The sequence below is a fragment of the Mercenaria mercenaria genome, chromosome 4, assembly GCF_021730395.1.
Source record: "Mercenaria mercenaria strain notata chromosome 4, MADL_Memer_1, whole genome shotgun sequence".
Lineage (NCBI taxonomy): Eukaryota > Metazoa > Mollusca > Bivalvia > Venerida > Veneridae > Mercenaria > Mercenaria mercenaria.
Window position 1 is genome coordinate 28,299,315 of NC_069364.1, and position 19,915 is coordinate 28,319,229.

The 19,915-nt window shown below is 35.3% G+C and overlaps 1 protein-coding gene across 2 annotated transcripts in view; it reads right to left on the reverse strand.

Moving 5' to 3' along the window:
• Positions 1–19,915, reverse strand: part of LOC123551335 (probable C-mannosyltransferase DPY19L3) — a 104,764-nt gene that overhangs the window by 44,087 nt on the left and 40,762 nt on the right. For both annotated transcript variants that reach the window (XM_045340193.2, XM_053540838.1), the window contains 8 exons: positions 13,676–13,821; positions 12,842–12,965; positions 7,891–8,025; positions 6,153–6,284; positions 5,098–5,202; positions 4,535–4,608; positions 3,341–3,499; positions 1,455–1,543 (listed from right to left, as the gene is read on the reverse strand). In XM_045340193.2, coding sequence (XP_045196128.2) covers positions 1,455–1,543; positions 3,341–3,499; positions 4,535–4,608; positions 5,098–5,202; positions 6,153–6,284; positions 7,891–8,025; positions 12,842–12,965; positions 13,676–13,821 — 964 coding nt within the window. The remainder of the gene's footprint in view (positions 1–1,454; positions 1,544–3,340; positions 3,500–4,534; positions 4,609–5,097; positions 5,203–6,152; positions 6,285–7,890; positions 8,026–12,841; positions 12,966–13,675; positions 13,822–19,915) is intronic.

A 19,915-nucleotide genomic window follows, 5' to 3' on the forward strand; every position in this document is an offset into this window, starting at 1 on the left:
CAACAGTGTTAACAATTTTTTCCTTTGATTTGACCTGGTGACCTAGTTTTTGACCCCAGATAACCCAATATCGAATATGTCCAAGATTTTATTGAGGGTAAAATTCTGACCAAGTTTCATTAAGATTGGGTCAAAATTGTGACCTCTAGAGTGTTTACTAGCTTTTCCTTTGATTTGACCTAGTGACCTAGTTTTTGACCCTACATGACCCAGATTCAAATTGGACCTTAAGATCATCAAGATTAACACTCTGACCATGATTCATGAAGATACAGTCATAAATGTGACCTCAACAGTGTTAACAAGCTTTTCCTTTGATTTGACCTGGTGACCTAGTTTTTGACCCCAGATAACCCAATATCGAATTTGTCCAAGATTTTATTAAGGGTAACATTCTGACCAAGTTTCATTAAGTTGGGCCAAAATTGTGACCTCTAGAGTGTTAACAAGCTTTTCCTTTGATTTGACCTGGTGACCTAGTTTTTGACCCACCTGACCCAGATTTGAACTTGGCCTATGGATCATCAAGATTAACATTCTGACCAAGTTTCATTAAGATATGGTCATAAATGTGGCCTCTAGTGTGTTAACTAGCTTTTCCTTTGATTTGACCTTGGGACCTAGTTTTTGACCCTACATGACCAAGATTCAAACTGGAACTTGTGATCATCATGATTAACATTCTGATCAAGTTTCATGAAGATATAGTCATAAATGTGACCTCTACAGTGTTAACAAGATTTCCTTTTGATTTGACCTGGTGACCTAGTTTTTGACCCCAGATGACCCAATATCAATCTCGTCCAAGATTTTATTGACGGTAACATTCTAACCAAGTTTCATTAAGATTGGGCCAAAATTGTGACCTCTAGAGTGTTAACAAGCTTTTCCTTTGATCTGACCTGGTGACCTAGTTTTTGATCCCAAATGACCTAATATCGAACTTGTCCAAGATTTTGTTGAGGGTAACATTCTGACCAAATTTCATTAAGATTTGGGGCAAAATTGTGACCTCTAGAGTGTTAACAAGCTTTTCCTTTGATCTGACCTGGTGACCTAGTTTTTGATCCTAGATGACCCGATACTGAATTCATCCAAGATTTTATTGAGGGTAACATTCTGACCAAGTTTCATTAAGATTAGGCAAAAATTGTGACCTCTAGAGTGTTAACAAGCTTTTCCTTTGATTTGACCTGGTGACCTAGTTTTTGACCCCAGATGACCCAATATCGAACTCGTCCAAGATTTTATTGAGGGTAACATTCTGACCAAGTTTCATTAGGATCAGGTCAAAATTGTGACCTCTAGAATGTTAACAGTCAAATTGTTGACAACGGACGAACGGACGAAGAAGGACACAGGGCGATCACAAAAGCTCACCTTGAGCACTTTGTGCTCAGGTGAGCTAAAAACTGCTATGCTGTTCTGCTGCGATACCTCCGTCATAAACTTACCCGCATGAAAAGCAAGATCTGGTCTTGAAGAGAGCAGATGGGAATGTTTGGCTGGATGATCTTTGAGACCCTCCTCGTAACTATGGTTACTGAAATAAATTTAGGTTTAAATTCTGTTAGAATCTGAAATGAATATTTTCTGAATTGTAAACAATTCATGAACATAATTAATGAACAAAGTTTCTTTTAATGCTATGAGAACTGAGATAAATGAGCTACACCATGAGAAAACAAACATAGTGCATTTGTGACCTTCAAGGATCCAGACCTGCCTGCGCATCCTCACAGTCTGGTCAAGGTCCATGCTGTTCGTTAACGGTTTCTCTAATTGCAATCAGCTTTGAAAGCAAACAACATGGATCCTGACCAGACTGCATGGATGTGCAGGCTGGTCTGAATCCATGCTGGTCGCAAATGCACTATGCTGATTTTCTCATGGCGCGGCTCAAATGTTATTACAAAGCTTGCTAAAATTTATTTCATAAAATAAATGCACTTGCAAAACTTTCTTTCAATAAATCCTATTGAAAACTTTTCTGATCAATACATTTCAAAGTAAGTATTTACTTCTTCAAAGTCAAAGGCTTTATTTTTTGTAAGCAAGTTATCAGAGGCCATCACATTTTTACCACAGACAGAATGAACGAGTCCCTTTAAAATGAGCACCTAAGAAGGCTCAATCAGTACTCGTATGGAAGTGAATGCCAAGCAAAAAAAAAAAAAGAACAACAGAAAGTAGGCAGAAAATTAATTTTCTTCAGGGTATATCAGGATATTAGACTGCAAGTGAGTTAAGCCAGAGGGATATTGTCTCTGTAACACTGAGATTTTCTACAATCCTCTCAGATTGCGAGAAAATAATTAATTAAAATGTCAGCTAAGCAAGTTTTCCTGCTGGGAATGTCAACATTTCAATTTTCAGCTTACATTACCTCGAAATTATATAATATCCAAAACAAACATATAGAAGTACACAAAAATTACTGTATACATTTATAGCATACTGTGCAAAAGTAATGTGTCCTGTAGTTAAAATTATATTAGAATGATTTCAAAAACTAGAATTATTTCCAAAACTCTATTACTGAATTATTTAAAAACAGAGAATAAACTTAAACAAGAGCTGTCGGAGGACAGCAACGATCAACTATTCAACAGCCTTGTAAAATGAATGAATACGAAAGTCGAAAAGGGGTATAATTTTGTAAAAATGCAAAACAGGGTTATGGATCCTGCACAGTGCTTATCAGCACACGACAGTGGACAAGTGTGTGAAGTTTCAATCCATTCCCATTAGTGGATACTGAGATACCAGCTTACATACAAAAACTTAACCAAAACTGCTACGTGGAAAAAGGGGCATAATTTTGAAAAACAAACAGTCGAGTTATGGGACCTGCTTATTGCATGTCAGATCATGACAGTGAACAGGTGTGTGAAGTTTCAATCCATTCCCATCAGTGAGTACTGAGACACCAGCTTACATACAAAACCTTAAGCAAAAATTTCTAAGTCGAAAAAGGGGCATAATTTTGTAAAAAAGCAAAATAGAGTTGAACCTGTGCAGTGTGAGTCAGTTTATCACAGTGAATAAGTGTGTGAAGTTTCAATCCATTCCGACCAGTGGTTACTGCGATACCAGCTTACATACAAAAACTTAACCAAATTGGGACGCGGACGCCGACACATGAGCGAGTCCAATAGCTCTACTATTCTATAGATAGTCAAGCTAAAAATATAGGATAAAATTATTTCAACAGATAGAATTATTTCTAAAGCTGTATTAAAGAATTACTGCAAAAACTATAATTATTTTAAAAACTATAACTATAATAGAATTATTTCTAAAACTGCATATTTATTACAAAGATTTTTTTTTTAAATACCTCCAGTTCTGCATGACCGCTATAAATAGCACAATGAGAATTGTTAAATGAGTGCCGACATATAGAGGGAACACCAGCAGCTTTGACATTCTCTCGTATGTATCTAGTTGTAGAAAACCAAACGCTTCAATGCACAGGTATAATCTTGAGTCAAAATCTCTGAAAATAAACATAGATGTAACCCTATTTTGTTTGGTTTAGCATTACATTGACACAATTATAAGTCAGATTTTCAAGCTTTGATGGTATAGGAAGACCCCGGGTGCATTATTTCATCACGAGCAGGCACCTGGGTAGAACCATCGACCTTTGGTAAGCCAGCTGGATGGCTTCCTCACATGAAGAATTCAACGCTTTAAGTGAGGCACAAACCCACATCAATGAGTGCCAAGTGATTTGAAGTTGGCAATCTTAAATTAATGAATACTGCCACATATCTCCAAGTGTAATTGCAAATATTTTGGTAGAATCGCATGTGTATCTCTTAACTCCTTTCATTCTCCAAAGAAAGTCATTCCTACAATTCCAAATGCCTGCCAGGGGTTATTTGAAGCAATTACAATTAAGTTTTCATTATCATTAATAATTAATTTTTCATCTCTTACTTTTAACTCTGCAGTTTTTTTTATCTTGATGAACTTCCAATAACTAGGTCCTACACTGCACTTTCCTGTGAAAGTATGCGACTGTGAAATAATTTTATTCTGTTGGAATAAAATCATGGGGACGACAATTTGTATATTTCGAAAGTTTATAAGCCTGTGGGAATTCTACTTGTTTATAAGGACTGGGTTTCTTCATTCGATATGATCAAAGAATCTGGTGAGCAATAGACGGTTGACCATTTACAGATTTCCTAGGAGACATTAAAAATATGTCAGTTAACTGCTTTAAGTAAAATATTACTCGAAGAGTCTTTTTTATGCTCTTGTATTTTTTCATGTCTTGAATTGTGGAATCATTTAACTTCATGAGCTCCAAATTAAATGGTTTTTTCTGAAATGGCCATTTTGCAAAAATATGTTTTCGAGGATTTTAAATTTTGAACATAGAATAAAACAGAATTTTACCTGCTCACTGGGATTAAATTGTGTGTATTGATTCAACCACTGAATCCTCAATAATAAGACCTCACAAAAATAAAAGATTTCATAGTATTTTCTTTGTAGAGTGTTTTTACGATAATTATATTACCTTGGATTTCCGATTCCAAATTTGTTAAGTAAAAATTTGAATATATGCTCATCTGCTTCTAAATTTAGAACAGTCTGAAAAAAGAACGAATGAGTGTTGTTATAATAATTAGAACCCTCCCTATAAAACAATGTTCTACAAACAGCATCAAAGGACATATTGCCTGCACCGAACTATAATAATATTATTACATGGTTATAACTTAAAAACTGACAAGAATGCCTGTTTTGTTTGTGCTAATGGGTAAGTAAATTTCTTTTAAAAAAATCAATAAAAACTGAAAACTTACAATAAGACAAAATAAGCTGGTTTCGCTGGAAATAACCTACCAGATTTTTGCAGGTGCTAATCTATGTTTAAGCTTGCTTTTTCATGTTTCCATTTTTTGATAAGGTTACAAGACTATAATGACCAAGAATAAGTTTGTAATTCTACCATATTCACTTTCTTATTGCTAAAATATCTAAACTTGGCACCTTTCTATTTTTGTTAGCAAGTAAAAAGCATAAAGCTGTATATCCACTAAATTGTTTCAATATTTTCATTATAAAATAAATTTTTACCTTTGCTGCCAGATTAAAGACAAGCATGAGCAACAAGACGGAAAAACTGTAGAACGCCACCTTAAATATTCTGCTTGGTATCGTACACGGCGTTAAATTGTCACCCTGAAAATACAACATACAAATATTGATGAATTATTGTTCCAACGAAATGGTTCAATTCAACTTGTATAAATTTTATTCTAAATAATACAAGCAAAAGTAACACACCTGACTACAAGAACAAGGCATTGTAAATTTGATCTCCACTAATAAATTTTAAGCCTCTTTTATATGTTGCACTATCCATCACTGTCAATGACTTTAGCAGCTTTCCATGCTGGCTGTAATGCAGTCATAGTTGATGATTAACCATGGCTCAAAGAAACACTAACATTTTCTTTAATTCAGAAAAAATTCTCCTATTACTGTACCCCATCTAAATGAATAGCTGAGATCCTTCCCCTGTTTTCAACAAAAATGGACAAAGTTCATGTGTACCTTTCAATGCACTAGCTTGGCAAAATGTAAAAACAGATGCATTGATCCGTAAGTAAAATACCTGACTTCTGAGGCCTGTTCCTCCGAATAAAACTATTACCTAGCTTATAGGTTCGACTATAAATCTAGGTCGCACACTAGGTGCATTGCAGGTAAAAGAACAAGAAGAAACTTCTACAGCTGAATCATCTTCTGTACGGTATCCTTTTTGCTTAGTTAAACCCTTACACTGCTAAATTTCTATAATGCACTTGTCCGATACTGACTGAATGGCGAACAGTGCAGATCATCATCAGACTGCATGGATGTGCAGGCTGATCATGATCTACATTGGTCACAAAGGCGGAATCAATCGAGTCCAGCATGATAAGGGTTAAAGACAGTGACTCTAACCACTTGGCCAAAGGACTCTATTTCTTGTTTTATCCCTTGAAATATAAAAGGACAATAATTCTTCTTCAGGAGTTGCCAAGATGTGTAACCAAGGGTGATTTTAAATAAACTCAGAAATAGACACTGAGGCAGAAACACACACGTACAGTGATATCTAAACAGACTGCAAGTGGACAACTTACCTTGAAATACATAAGCAGAAATGTTGCCGGAATAAAACTCATGACCAGAGACCCGAGGATCATTTTGTTGATGCTCTGTAGCAGACAGACCAGGAACAGTGACAAGGCTTGTGACAGTAAAACTACACGCACCTGGAAATGTTAGAACAATTTGTCAACAAGTGCCAAATGGTCTACGATAGTTGGTGATTTACTAAGGTTTATACAGAAGCACTGTATCATTATAGAAAACAGAATTAAAAGTATACATGTAATTCCTCGGCTATATTACTGTTCTACTAGATAATGCTACAAATACTGCATTGATTTGGGTGTATCTTGATTTGCTGAGTAAAGATTCTTTTGTATTGCTTCTGTCCTTTCTGTTTTTATTTCAGACACAAGCAAAATATTTACTGAATTGACAAGAAAATACATTGACTAACATTAAAACTGAAGTATTGGTTAACTAAAATGAGTTTGTCACATCTAAAAATCGTTTAAATTGTTTTGAAGCATCTAACTAACTCACTCTCTTTAACTTCAGTGTATCAAGTTATGACTAAAAACCTTGGTAAATATAAACTGGCAGAAAAGAACTGTTATTTTAGAAAGTTAAAGTGCATTTTATTCGGAAATTGAAGAGACAACTATCTGGTCAAATCTGTCTCATATCAAGATTTATGATACAAGGGAAGACACAGTAAATTTCTGGGCAGACTACATCTCTTCTTGTTTCTATCCTGTTTTTAAAGGCACTGACCTTCAGATAATATGACAACAGAAAAAAAGAATCTTTTTAGATATCAGGAAACTATTGCTATATGTCTTAAGAAGACCTTGAAACTTAGTTACTGACAGATTATAAATGACGAAAATACATAAGAATAAGTTGTTTTTATTAATTTTTTCTCCATGGTGTATTGGTCAAGACCACAGAGAAATGTTTATTGCTGCAGAGACCCCGTGGGTTGGTTTGGGGGATGGGGATTGAAGGTAATGAGATTTTGAAAGTTTCAGCAACATTACACATATAGCACAAAGTGACCACACACCCTGGCTGCCATGTTTTTTTAATAATCTGTATAATCTTTGTAAAGGGTCACCAAGAAACATTTTGTGTAAAGTTATTTTAAAATCAGGCCAGCAGTTTCTGACAAGAATTTTTTTTTACATAAATGGAAAAGCAACCACCCCTCCTTGGAGCAAAGGTTTTTGACAGATGCTAATAATTTAGCAGTTTCATGTCAGAAGACTTTTAAGTTTTCACATAGTACATACTGGGAAAAAGTGATCAAGCACTCTGGCAGCCATGCTTTTTGCAAATTATGGTAGAGGGTTACCAATGGATCATTTGTGAGAAGTTGATTTAAAACTGTGCCAGCAGTTTCAGAAAAGAAGATCTTTCAAGTTTTTACTATTTATAGTATATATATTGGGAAAAGTGACCATGCCCCCCGGTAGTCATTTTTTTTTTTGATGAATCAGAATAATTTGAAAATTGGTAGAGGGTCATAGAAAGACCATTTCTGTGAAACTGTTTGAAAATTGGACTATAAGTTAAGGAGATGTTTTCAGGTGGGGTGGGGGTGGGGGAAACACCCAAGAAACATCCAGGCCAAATTTCCTCAACTTCTACCACACTGTTTCAGAGGAAATGCCGTTTGAAGGAAACTGTGGATGGACAGACAAATGGTGAGTGATCACATTAGCTCACCCGAATCACTTTATCAACAACATGAATGGGTTAAATATTTACCTTGTGTGCTGGTACCATGTCTAGGATCCACACACCAAACAAGGCCAATGCTTGTAGCAACAATATGAACTGATTAAATTGCCAACACAGACTGAACAAGAAGGTACTGGCCATTATCAGTCCTATACAAAATTTCTGAAATAGAAAATTGGTTATTAACAAGTTTTTCAGCTTTCCTGTTGTTGGACTAATGTATTAATGTTTTTATTTATAATATCTTTGAAAATGCTGCAATAATATTAACAGCAGGCAAAAATTGTGATCTGACATGTCTACCTGAGTGAGGCAGGTGTTTTCCCAACTCTCTGAACAGCGTGAATAAAAAAAAACCCTCACTAGAGCTTGGTTTTCCATTCCAATCTGTCCCTTGGTTTCAGAAGAGCCTGTCTTACATAGACAGTCATATAAAATCCTTATAATTTGTAAAATGATGCATCAAAATCACCTAAACTGGTCAATGTCATTCACATAAGTTTGTTCTCATAACTGTCTGTGATTTTGGCCAAAATGGCCACTTCAATGAAGCTCTTGATTTGTGGACTTTATAGATAAAATATGCAAGAATTTTGACTGTTCGCTAGAATTTGGTTTTGCAGATTACCCTAAATAAAAATCCATGAAAACCAGTCATCCGATAATAATTTCAAAGTAGATTTGGGAGAACATGGAGACAGACAGGGTAAGCCACCTCCTTCATTCTTCCGGACGAGACATGCTCAAGATCAGAACTACCCAGTACTTAAAAATCACATTCAGTTGTATCTAAGCAACACTTTCAGCAGTATATATCCACTGCTTTCAGCAAACTCTAACCACTTCTTTCAGCAGTATCTAACCATTGCTTTCAGCAAACGCTCACCATGTCTTTCAGCAGTAGCTAACCACTGCATTAAACAGTATCTGACTACTGCTTTCAGCAAAATCTAACCGCTGCTTTCAGCAAACTCTCACCACGTCTTTCAGCAGTAGCTAACCTCTGCTTTCACCAAACTCATGTTTTTCAGCAGTAGCTAACCCCTGCTTCCAGCAAACTCTCATGTCTTTCAGCAGTAGCTAACCCCTGCTTCCAGCAAACTCTCATGTCTTTCAGCAGTAGCTAACCCCTGCTTTCAGCAAACTCTCACCACGTCTTTCAGCAGTAGCCAAACCCTGCTTTCACCAAACTCATGTCTTTCAGCAGTAGCTAACCCCTGCTTTCAGCAAACTCTCTCCATGTCTTTCAGCAGTAGCTAACCCCTGCTTTCAGCAAACTCTCACCATGTCTTTCAGCAGTAGCTAACCCCTGCTTTCAGCAAACTCTCACCATGTCTTTCAGCAGTAGCTAACCCCTGCTTTCACCGAACTCGTGTCTTTCAGCAGTAGCTAACCCCTGCTTTCAGCAAACTCTCACCACGTCTTTCAGCAGTAGCTAACCACTGCATTTAACAGCATCTCACTACTGCTTTCAGCAAAATAATAGTATCTAATCACCTATTTCAGCACACTCTATCCAGCACTTTCAGCAGTATCTAACCACTGCTTTCAGCAGGCATATTTTTTCTCAACATTCTCTGAACATGACCTTGCTATTTCTAACTGATTCAACCATATGAAAAATAATCTAAGGTTAGTTTGTGTAGACAAATTATTGTAAATGACAACAACATTAACTTTGGCAATTCATCCCTGATCTATTGGTACTGCAGGTCATTAATGTTATAGTGTCAACTAGCTCTTTTACAGCATAATGAAGGTTATAAAATCCAACACACTTCACTTTTTATAACCGTTTTTTCATCACTTAAAGAGACATAAAAGCGTGTTTATAAGTATAATTTCAGCAATCCATCAAATAAAGTAATTTCGATAGTAAAATGTATCTTCATCATGCATAATTAATACCTATAAAAAATTCAACGCCGCCTTTCCATAGTTCGTATTTTACACAATTATCTACAGTGCAATCTCTTAAGAGTAAACATGACACAGAACACTAAGATATGCTTGTTGTATAGAGGCTGTTAATTTACTATTCTAACACGACCAGCAAAAAACCTACATACATGTAGAGCTAAATCTATCTCGGGTTATTCTGCAATAAACCACTCGCGTGCAATGACGTCATCCGATCCAGGTACGTAGCACGGTCGTAAAAAGAAGTTACCATTTTTTCTAACACTGTTGTACTAGTATGTCATGTTACTATTGAAATAACAAATTCCCAAACGTAATTTATCGCAGGATAACCTGAGTTTTGAGTTCTTATGCGTATATTCTTACGCATAAGAACTCAAAACTCGGGTTATTCTACGATAAACCACGTTTGGGAACTTATTATTTCTTAAACAATTCTAACTGGAAAGAAAATGTCTTAATGGTACTGATGCTGTTTCAATTTTCTAAACAAGAAACAGGTATAGAGGTACCAGTAAGTTAGTATACAGTTCAACTTCTCCAGAGCAACCACCACTGGGAGAATTAAAATATATTTTTTGTACAAAGGTTGATGCTCTGGCAACATTTATTAACTAAGCATTTTATCAAATGGGAAAGAAAATGTCTTTGTATGGAGGTATTCATTCCTGTAAGGTGTCATTAACAGATGTTAGAATATATATGTCTAAAAAACAACTTTCACATTCACTTTTATACAAATTTCATAGAGAAATTCACAGTTGGAGGTTGTAAACTTACACGGTACCAATTACAGCTGCCACGCAATTTAGAGGAAGAAAAAAAAAAGCAAAATGTTTTCTTCTCTGAGCAATTTCAGCAGTAAGTATGAGTCACAGTAACCACATTCCTTCAGAATCTAAATTTTCAAATTTGGGTCGTTTTTTAAATTACCATCACATCTGATGCTTATAATCGGTCTGGTAACTTGACAACAGCAGCTTTAACGTGTGACACAGACAGTTTTATATACCTTCGGGAACATTTCTGTACAGCTTGAGTGTGTCTGCTTCAAACAAGAACTATTTCTTATGTCTGTCAAAATCTCAAACTGATATTATTTACGTCTGGAACCGACTAATATCTTTGAACGAAATCCAAAATTGTCACTGTTATTTTGTTTTTTTCTCAAAATGTAATGGTAATGACTGAATTGTCTATGCCCCATAAAGAAGTTGTTGTGTCTCTGAAAGTCTCCAGTTACCAATGTTTATGTCTGGATAATTCTCAAGATGTCAGTAACAGCTTGGAAATAAATTTCAAATTGTCACTTTTGTATATTCTTCTTTCTCAAATGACCGTCTGCTAGATTTCCAAAGAGACTCTGTGTGTGTGTGTGTTCGGGTTTAACGTCTTTTTCAACAATTTTTCAGTCATATAAACGACGGGTCCAAAGAGACTGAGTGATTTGCAATAGAATCTGTGATGCAAATCAACATGGACCAACAGACAAACACACACACCATCACATTAAATGTCCATTTTTCTAAAATGGGCAGCGGAAAAACAGTCACATGAAAACAAATTTACATTATTGACATTCGACATAGGTTTGTAACAACGTACAATGTTACTTTTCACTCAAATCATTAGATCTTTTTTTCAGACAGATACATATCTTATATTAATGCAGGCTGTTCGAAATCTTCTATGATGCCTTTGATACCAAAAGGTAATTTTAGAATCCAGAACAATTATCAGTTAGCCCCTTATGAACACTACACCAATTAGTTGTGTCAGAAGCAAATTTTAGTGCTATTTTTGAAAAAAAAATGTAAAAATATCCTATCTAGGGTATATTGTATACATGCAACACAAAGTTTAACCCTCATCATGCTAGACATACGCCTTTGCGAACAGGGCAGATCATGATCAGCCTGCACATTCATGCAGTCTGATCAAGATCTGCCCACCGATGTCATAGAATATTATTTCTGTCTGCATTCTTTCTTTTAAGACGTAACAGCTTTGAACCAATTTCAAAATTGTCACATCCATGTGATTTTCTTCCCTGTTTTCATTGTTCCTTAAATTTCTCAAAGAAAATTCTGTAGTTTTGCCAAGAGTGACTGATCTGCAGTAATAAAATACAATTAATGGCAGAAAGCAGAACTGGAAATACTTCCTCTGTAGTAAGGTTTTTCACTGCACATTGTTCTATTTTAAAATGACAGTAAATTGAAAATGTACACTACAGAAACTACCAAGGGCTTTCATTAAGGGCCTGGGGATAAAGAATCCCCCCCCATAGTAGTCTGAAGCACATGCTTCTTTTCAGAAACCCCAGTGCTCCCTTTACTTTGCAACTTCCACCTTTAGCTTCAATAAAGTCCTGCTACCTCTGTCAGAAAAGCTGATGCAAAGATAGTATCATTCTGTTTTAAAACAGATATGAGCTGTGCCATGGGAAAACCAACATAGTGGGTATGCGACCAGCATGGATCAAGACCAGCCTGCGCATCCGCGCAGTCTGGTCAGGATCCATGCTGTTCGCTAACAGTTTCTCCAATTCCAATAGGCTTTAAAAGCGAACAGCATGGATCCTGACCAGACTGCGCGGATGCGCAGGCTGGTCTGGATCCATGCTGGTCGCACACCCACTATGTTGGTTTTCCATGGCACGGCTCATATAGATTTAATTTCAATAGTATTTCAGATACAATGTATGTAAAAGTAGTCAGCTCACTTAACCAGTGTTCCTGGATTTTATTTCAGTACTGATTTCTTCCCTGCAAGTAACTGACAACTTCCCCACATAAATCACAGGTGGCGACAAAATGACTTCCATAAAATCTTCACAGAGAACAACTGCCTCACCGGAGGATAGAACTCACGACCTCTAAAATAATAGCCTTGTGCCCTACCTACCAAGCCAGCTGGGTGTGATTATTGTGGACATTGAACAAACCCCTTATCCCCTTAGATTGAAAAGAGGACAGAATTTATACTGGGCTAACTGGATGTAATGTAACAACTTCCTCACTTGTAATGTATTATATACACATATTAATACACATACCTCCCGGCTTTTCTGTATATTTGGTTTCAAATAGAACGATATGGCTGCAATCTGTAACCATAGAAACGGAAGTGAGAAACTTTCCCTCAGTGGTATTACATACTCAACTCTAGTTGTATCTAACCTGAAAGAACAAATATTAACTATTCAAAAACTAATTAAAAGAAAAGAAAAAATACATGTATAAGCCTAATAAAAACTCAATCAAATAGAAAAATTAGCTGCTCATATCCTGATATATCATACATCGCATATTTCTTTCCCTGGTGCAGAAAACACTATCGTGAGTTTTACTGGCATTGTTTTTGTTCCTCACTATACCCTCCTGATACTGCAACATTTCAATTTTCAAAAAATACAATTTTTCATTTTTGTTGTATTTTTTAAAACAAATTTTCATAACACTTTGGTGTATATGCTGTTATTAGTTCATATAGCATTTTGGCCCATTTGGTAAGCCAGTGACTTTCCATGTATTATTTGCTAGGTATTACATGTCACTGTACAATTTTAATTGTTTGTCTTTACTAGGGTGCAGGAATTTTTAACCTTAAGCCTGCTGGTGGCAATTGATTCTGCCTTTGTTACCAATGCAGACCACGATCAGCCTGCATGATCTGCACTGTTCACTATTCACTCACAGCCTGCATGATCTGCACTGTTCACTATTCAATCAGTCAGTTTTCAGTGAAAACCCCTTCAAATAATAAATGGTATTGCTCAAATTGAATAATTAACCAGTCCATTTTAGAAATTTAGAAAGCTAAAGGTTAAAGTTTGCAAAGTCTGAGGAGGAAAGGCATCAATAAAGTAAGAGAGGGACGTATTTGTTACCTGTTGAAGAGATAGAAACATCCAGCCAGAGCTCCCCCTAGCCACGAGCCACTCAGCATCCATGCCGTCGCAAACAGAGAACACACTAACATTCCATGTAGGGCGAACACTGAGTTGATGTAAAAAAAAACTGGCTCCAGAAAATTCTGAAATTTATCGAATGATAATTAGAAGAGTTATAGTTCTTGGTCTACTACCTCACCTAATGATAGTAAGTTTCAAAACTTTAGCTTATATCCCAGTCACACATATGGCGCGGATAGCTACGTCTAGCTATGGATAGAAACGTAGTAATCTGTATCGATCCGTACCTGAGCTGTACGGATTGGTACGAATTGATACGGGTTACTGCTTTAAGGTACGTCTCAGGTATGGATCGATAAGGATTGCTACGTTTCTAACTGTGGCTAGACGTAGTTATCCGCGCCGTATGTGTGACTGGGGTATAACATAGACATGACGGAAAGTGGACTTTAACAAACCAATCAATGTCAGCATCGATTATAAATTTAAAGTGACAACTCCTAAGGTGATGAGTGCCTGTTAGATTATAAACATTAATGATACTCTGAGGACTGTTTTTCAAAAACATGATTATTTTTAAAAATGAGATAAGATGGTGCATGACACACATTATCTGACCAATAATTATAAACCTTCATTCTAAAGTACACAGTACGTAGTACACATGACTGCAACATTTATCTTAACATTTAGCCTACTGGCGGCAAGTGATTCTGCCTTTGTGGCCAAGGCAGACCTAGATCAGCCTGCACATCCTTGCAGGCTGATCTTGGTCTGCACTGTTTGCTATTCCTCAGTAAATTATCAGTAAACACCCCTTTGAATAGTAGGTATTGCTTAAATTAAATGATGGAACAGTCCATTTTAGAAATTTAGCAGAGTCAAGGTTAAGGTTAACTAAATTAGGATTCTCTTCAAAGAAATTGTCGAAGTTTTGGCAGTAGGAGATGACATCATGACCAACCAATTAATGAAGTGAAGAAGATCATAGCAGAACCCAATTATTTTGTATTTTCTATCCAAATAAAGAGCTGTCTGTGACATTTCCAAAACCATAAAAGCCATTTATAAATTTCCTACAATAAATCATTAGCTCCCATCTGCTAGAATTAATTTCCTGCTGCAAAAATACGCTGTTATTATCTGGATGGTAGTTTAGAAATTTCTTTGAGATATTTAGTATTTTGTTTGACAATATAATACATCACAAGGGGATATCTCTCAAATGTCATCCGCGATCTTATTGATTAAGCTCGTATTCTGCGAGACTTTCCGAGATAAGCAATTAACAACCTTTTTTGCCTGATCTCTGTACAGGAATTCTGTGAGTAAATGGAGCTAGAATTAGCTTTACTGTCTTGTTAGGACACAATAAACATGAGCTGTCTAATGACAGCACGCTCAACTGTTCAACGGCTTGTAAATAAAACGTATTTTTTTTTCTAAAAAAGAGGGTATACTATTTAAATTCAGGTAAGAGTTATGGGTCTTGATGCTTTGATCTTGCTCAGTTGCTGCCAACATCTGTGTTAAGTTTCAGCAAAGTATCCGCATTAAATTTAAACATAGAAATTTCCATGCAAAATTTTAACCTGCAATTTGCAAGTCCAAAAATGGGGCATAACTTTGTTAAAATACAATTCAGAACTATAGGATATGCACTTTTCACCATTCACCTCAGTAACTTGTATAAAGTTTCAATTCAATATCAGCAATATTAAACTAAATTCAGAGAAGGAAATTTGTATGCAAAACTTCAACCTAGAAGTCCAAGAGAAGGCATAATTTTGTAAAAATTCATGTGACAGTTATGACACTTTATGCCATAACCTTGTTTTGACATAGTATCTGCAAAGGTTAAAAACAAAGGTAACCAAAATTAAAAAGAGGCATCACTCTTAAAATACTGCAGGTAGAGTTACGCATCTTGTCATACTAATGTACAAGATATTGGACTTTATAAAAAATTTCTAAGTTAAAAGGGGCATAACTCTGGAAATATTGCATTTAGAGTTATAGAACTTGTCACACTAATGAACATTGTCACTATGAGCAAGTAGTCAGCAAGTTTCTATTAAATATCTTAAGTAACAAAGAAGACACCTGACTTCATAAAAAACTTTAAACCTACACCAACATTGACACCATGGCAAGTGCAATAGCACTCCTTATGACATTGTCGAATTATAAAACATAGTATTTACCAGAGGATAGCTCACTGGAGTAACATTGAAATTTATCAGGCACTGCTTGACAGATTTAAATTCTATCATATAGCCTAATAAAACATAGGAACAAGGCATGTAATGAGTCAGCAAGGAGAATTATTTCCCCAACTCCTTATATAAACCACTCATCCAAAGTCTCGAGATCTGCTATTGATCGTTCTATAGGTTAACACTAAATTCTGCTCGGCTGCAGTTTCAAGTTGAAGAAAAAAATGAAAAATTATTTTTTTTACGTCATGTAATAAGTTACTTATTGAATGGCTTGCCAGTCAATAGTCAAAACTGTAAGTAGTTTACTTTACAAGAAATATTTATAATGGTGACAACAACTTAAAACATGTGAGGTATCCCTGTGATAGGAAACATTGAGTTTTTAAACACAATACAATTATTGATTATCAAGTTCGAAAATCATCGATGCAGAACCCTAAACAAACTCCTGCTGTCATTTTTTCATAGGAAAACAACCCCCATGGCCCTCTCCTATTTTAACAGCTTTTGTTTAATTCAATTTAAAGTAAACCAAAAAATACTTCTAAAATTTAAGCATATTTCAATTGTGACTTTTAACTATATACCTGCAAATAAATCTTCTGGAATTTAGAATTTTCTCTTCAAATTACAGAAATTTTCTCCAAAAAGGTTTTCCCAAGTATTGCTGAGCATTTTAAGCATTTCAAGCTGTCATGGAAATGAGCTGTATTGAACAATTATTAAAGAAAAATTAAGATGCCTGGATAAAAGCTCTTTATTTTCTTTAATATTTTTTTAAAAATAAAATCGTTCAGGTTATGGGAAGTATTTCTATCAAGAAATTTTATAAAATATCTGTACCGGAAGCCCAGTATTTACTTTTGAAAATATTAACAATTCCTACATATAGTTTATCAAGAGGTAGTAGATCTACTATGCATATTACATTTAAAATAGTATATTATAATTATAGCTAAATGCGTGCTATCGCTACAAAACTGGAAGTTTTTCTAACAATTGAGAGTTCTTGCATGACATTTAATAATGAATACAGTTCTGTAATACACACAGTTAGTTTACATACCGTTACCTCGATATTCAAGGGACTGTAAAAATTGCATCGACGTATCTGACGTAACGATATCGACTATCTGGGACTACTTTTTACTTGTGTCGGACGTCTATATTGTTATTATATCCAATGCTTTTTTTCAAAGGGTTTGAAAGGGGAAAGAAATAATATAAAATGTAAATACGATTTTAATTTTATTGACAAATAAAAACATCTTAATTAAATAGTACATACATACATACAACTTTAATTTTTCAAAATATACGAGTAAACATTAGCATTTTTATTCCTTCCTTATTAAACAAGTCTGCATTGCAGCAGTAATGTTCCTAGTTGAGTAGTCATTTTGACTCTGCTTCAATAACGAAAATGTGCCAGTTAAATATGAATATTGTTACTCAATCCAGATTTTTACTTCGTCAAACAGAAAAAATATTTCGTCCAAATTAGTTGTTATATTGGAAAACAGCCTACTCACTTGCACGTTGTTTTACAAGACTAATTATTGGGAATTAAATGCAATCTTCCTGACATTTAAATTGGATTAAAGATTAAATAACAACAAACAAACAAAACAAAAAAAACACACACACAGTCACACACACCATCTCGATTACGATGAATTCATCGCCGAACAACAATAGATTGATTTTCACACCTTACAAATAACATGGATATTTTTTTGACACGCTGTGATATCGACGAAACCAGGTGTAAAAACACTACAGGTAAGTTGATGGGACTGAAAAATTATCGAGCTAAACAAAATATCGAGCTAATCATATCGAGGTAATGATAAATAATTACATTAAAATAAATGGGGAAAAATCGGGACCGACTAAAACACATCGTACTAACCAGAGTATCGAGCTAACCGCTATCGAGGTAACGATATTCAACTGTATTTAGTTAAGGTAAATACATTTGAAGAGGATTTTCTACCCGGTATATTAAGAGTGAATATTTAGAGGCAAAATATTTTAGTGAAAGTTGAGCGATGGATATCTTTAAATAATCACATTTTAAAAGAGTACTTGCATGATGTCCTGTTAACAGAAGATAGAACTGTAAAATATTAATGCCCCTCATGTCCTATTTTTAGCCAAGGACACCACTATGATAACTTGCTGACCCCAGTACAATAAGTGTCATGTACCAGCCACAGCCAGTCATCCTATGAAGTTTCAAGGCAGAAAGCATTTCCTGTCTCTCACCGTGTAACCTACACCTTTGACCTACTGACCCCCAAAACAATAGGGGTCATCTTCTGACCACAGGTAATCATCCGTTGAAATTTGATGACTGTAGGCTGAAGTGTTCTCAAATCATTATCTAAAATAGATTTTCAGCTCAAGATCATTTTGACCTTTACCTTTTACAAACAAACCTCAAACAAGGCTCATCTGCCAGTCATGACCAACCTGCCTAACAAGTGTTCCCCAGTTATCAAAAAGACACTAAGGGGACAGACAGTCCAACTTCTATAATTTTGCTGCCCATAATTTTGGGGTTCTCCTTTTATAACTTTTTATGTTCTTGGATTCAATTTCAATATTTTAACTCTAAACAAGAAACAATTAATGCATTTATTAAAAAAAGAACCAATGTCCTTCAGTGTACTGACATCCACAGAAGACTGATATTCCACATGGTTTCTAAGGTCAATGTCTTCAACATACCAGCATTCACAGATGAGATGACAATATTTCAAAAGTCATTTCTCTGACATTATGCATATCAACATTTCAATACATACCAATTAGTTAATTTCATCTTGTCTGCCATAAAGCAATCCACTTAATTGCATTTTAAAAACAAAAGTCTTTAGGGAGACATGACAGCATGCAAGCGATTGACTTCGGATATCAGTTTTAAATGTCTGCTCTAACAGGCAAGTGATTTGTGATATTTCACAGTATTGCTGAAAGAGGCATTAAATCTTCTTTTTTTTTTTAATTTCTTTTTTATTCACAGTTTTTTATATCAATTTGCAACTCTGTAGTATCAAAATTAAGATCATTGCAATTTTGATCCCATAAAACTATACACACAATTACAAAATACAACACGTAAAACCAAAATCTGCATGAAGATTTACATGCCCTAAACCCTTACCCCTCTTTTCTATAATGAGCATGTCCATCTTTCACAAGTACCATTGACTATTAAAAGGCTTGCTTACCAAAAAGATACCTTAACTGAATGGCGAACAGTGCAGACCTTGATCAGACTGCACAGATGTGCAGGCTGATCATTATCTACACTGGTCACAAAAGCAGAATGAGTCGTGTACAGCATGGTAAGGGTTAAAACTGGACCAATGGTAAAGGAGATGATGTTTGAATTTGTTTCTGTTTTTAGCTCTAGCATATCTGTGTTTGTTGACAAATCAGAATACTTTATCAGAAAAAAGTTCTGGTAAAAGCTCACTTAAGGAACTTCTTTGAAAATATTCAAATCAGACCAGCAGTTGGAGAATGCAGTTTTGCAAATGCTAGGTACAGGTTTTTCTATTCCATGCTTTTTGACAAATATATAATAATGAATGTTAACATTTACCCTGCTAAATTTCTATCATAAACTTGTCCATCATACAATTTGGGCAATACCATTTATTATTCGAAGGGGTGTTCACTGAAAATTTACCGACTGAATAGCGAAAAATGCAGTGCAGACCATGATCAGCCTGCACTGGTCACAGGATCATTATCGCAAGCAGGCTAAAGGTTAAATTGTCACCCAAGAAACATTCATCTGATGTTACTTTAAAATCAGGCAAGCAGTTTCTGACTAGAACATTTTTTTAAATTTTAAATTGACTCTGCATATATAGAAATTGGTGGCCATTTTTCTCAACAGATCAAAATAAACCGAATAATCTCAGCTGGAGTGAATCTATTTTTAGAATTGTATCAACAGTTTAGCCAGTGATGTCACTTGAAG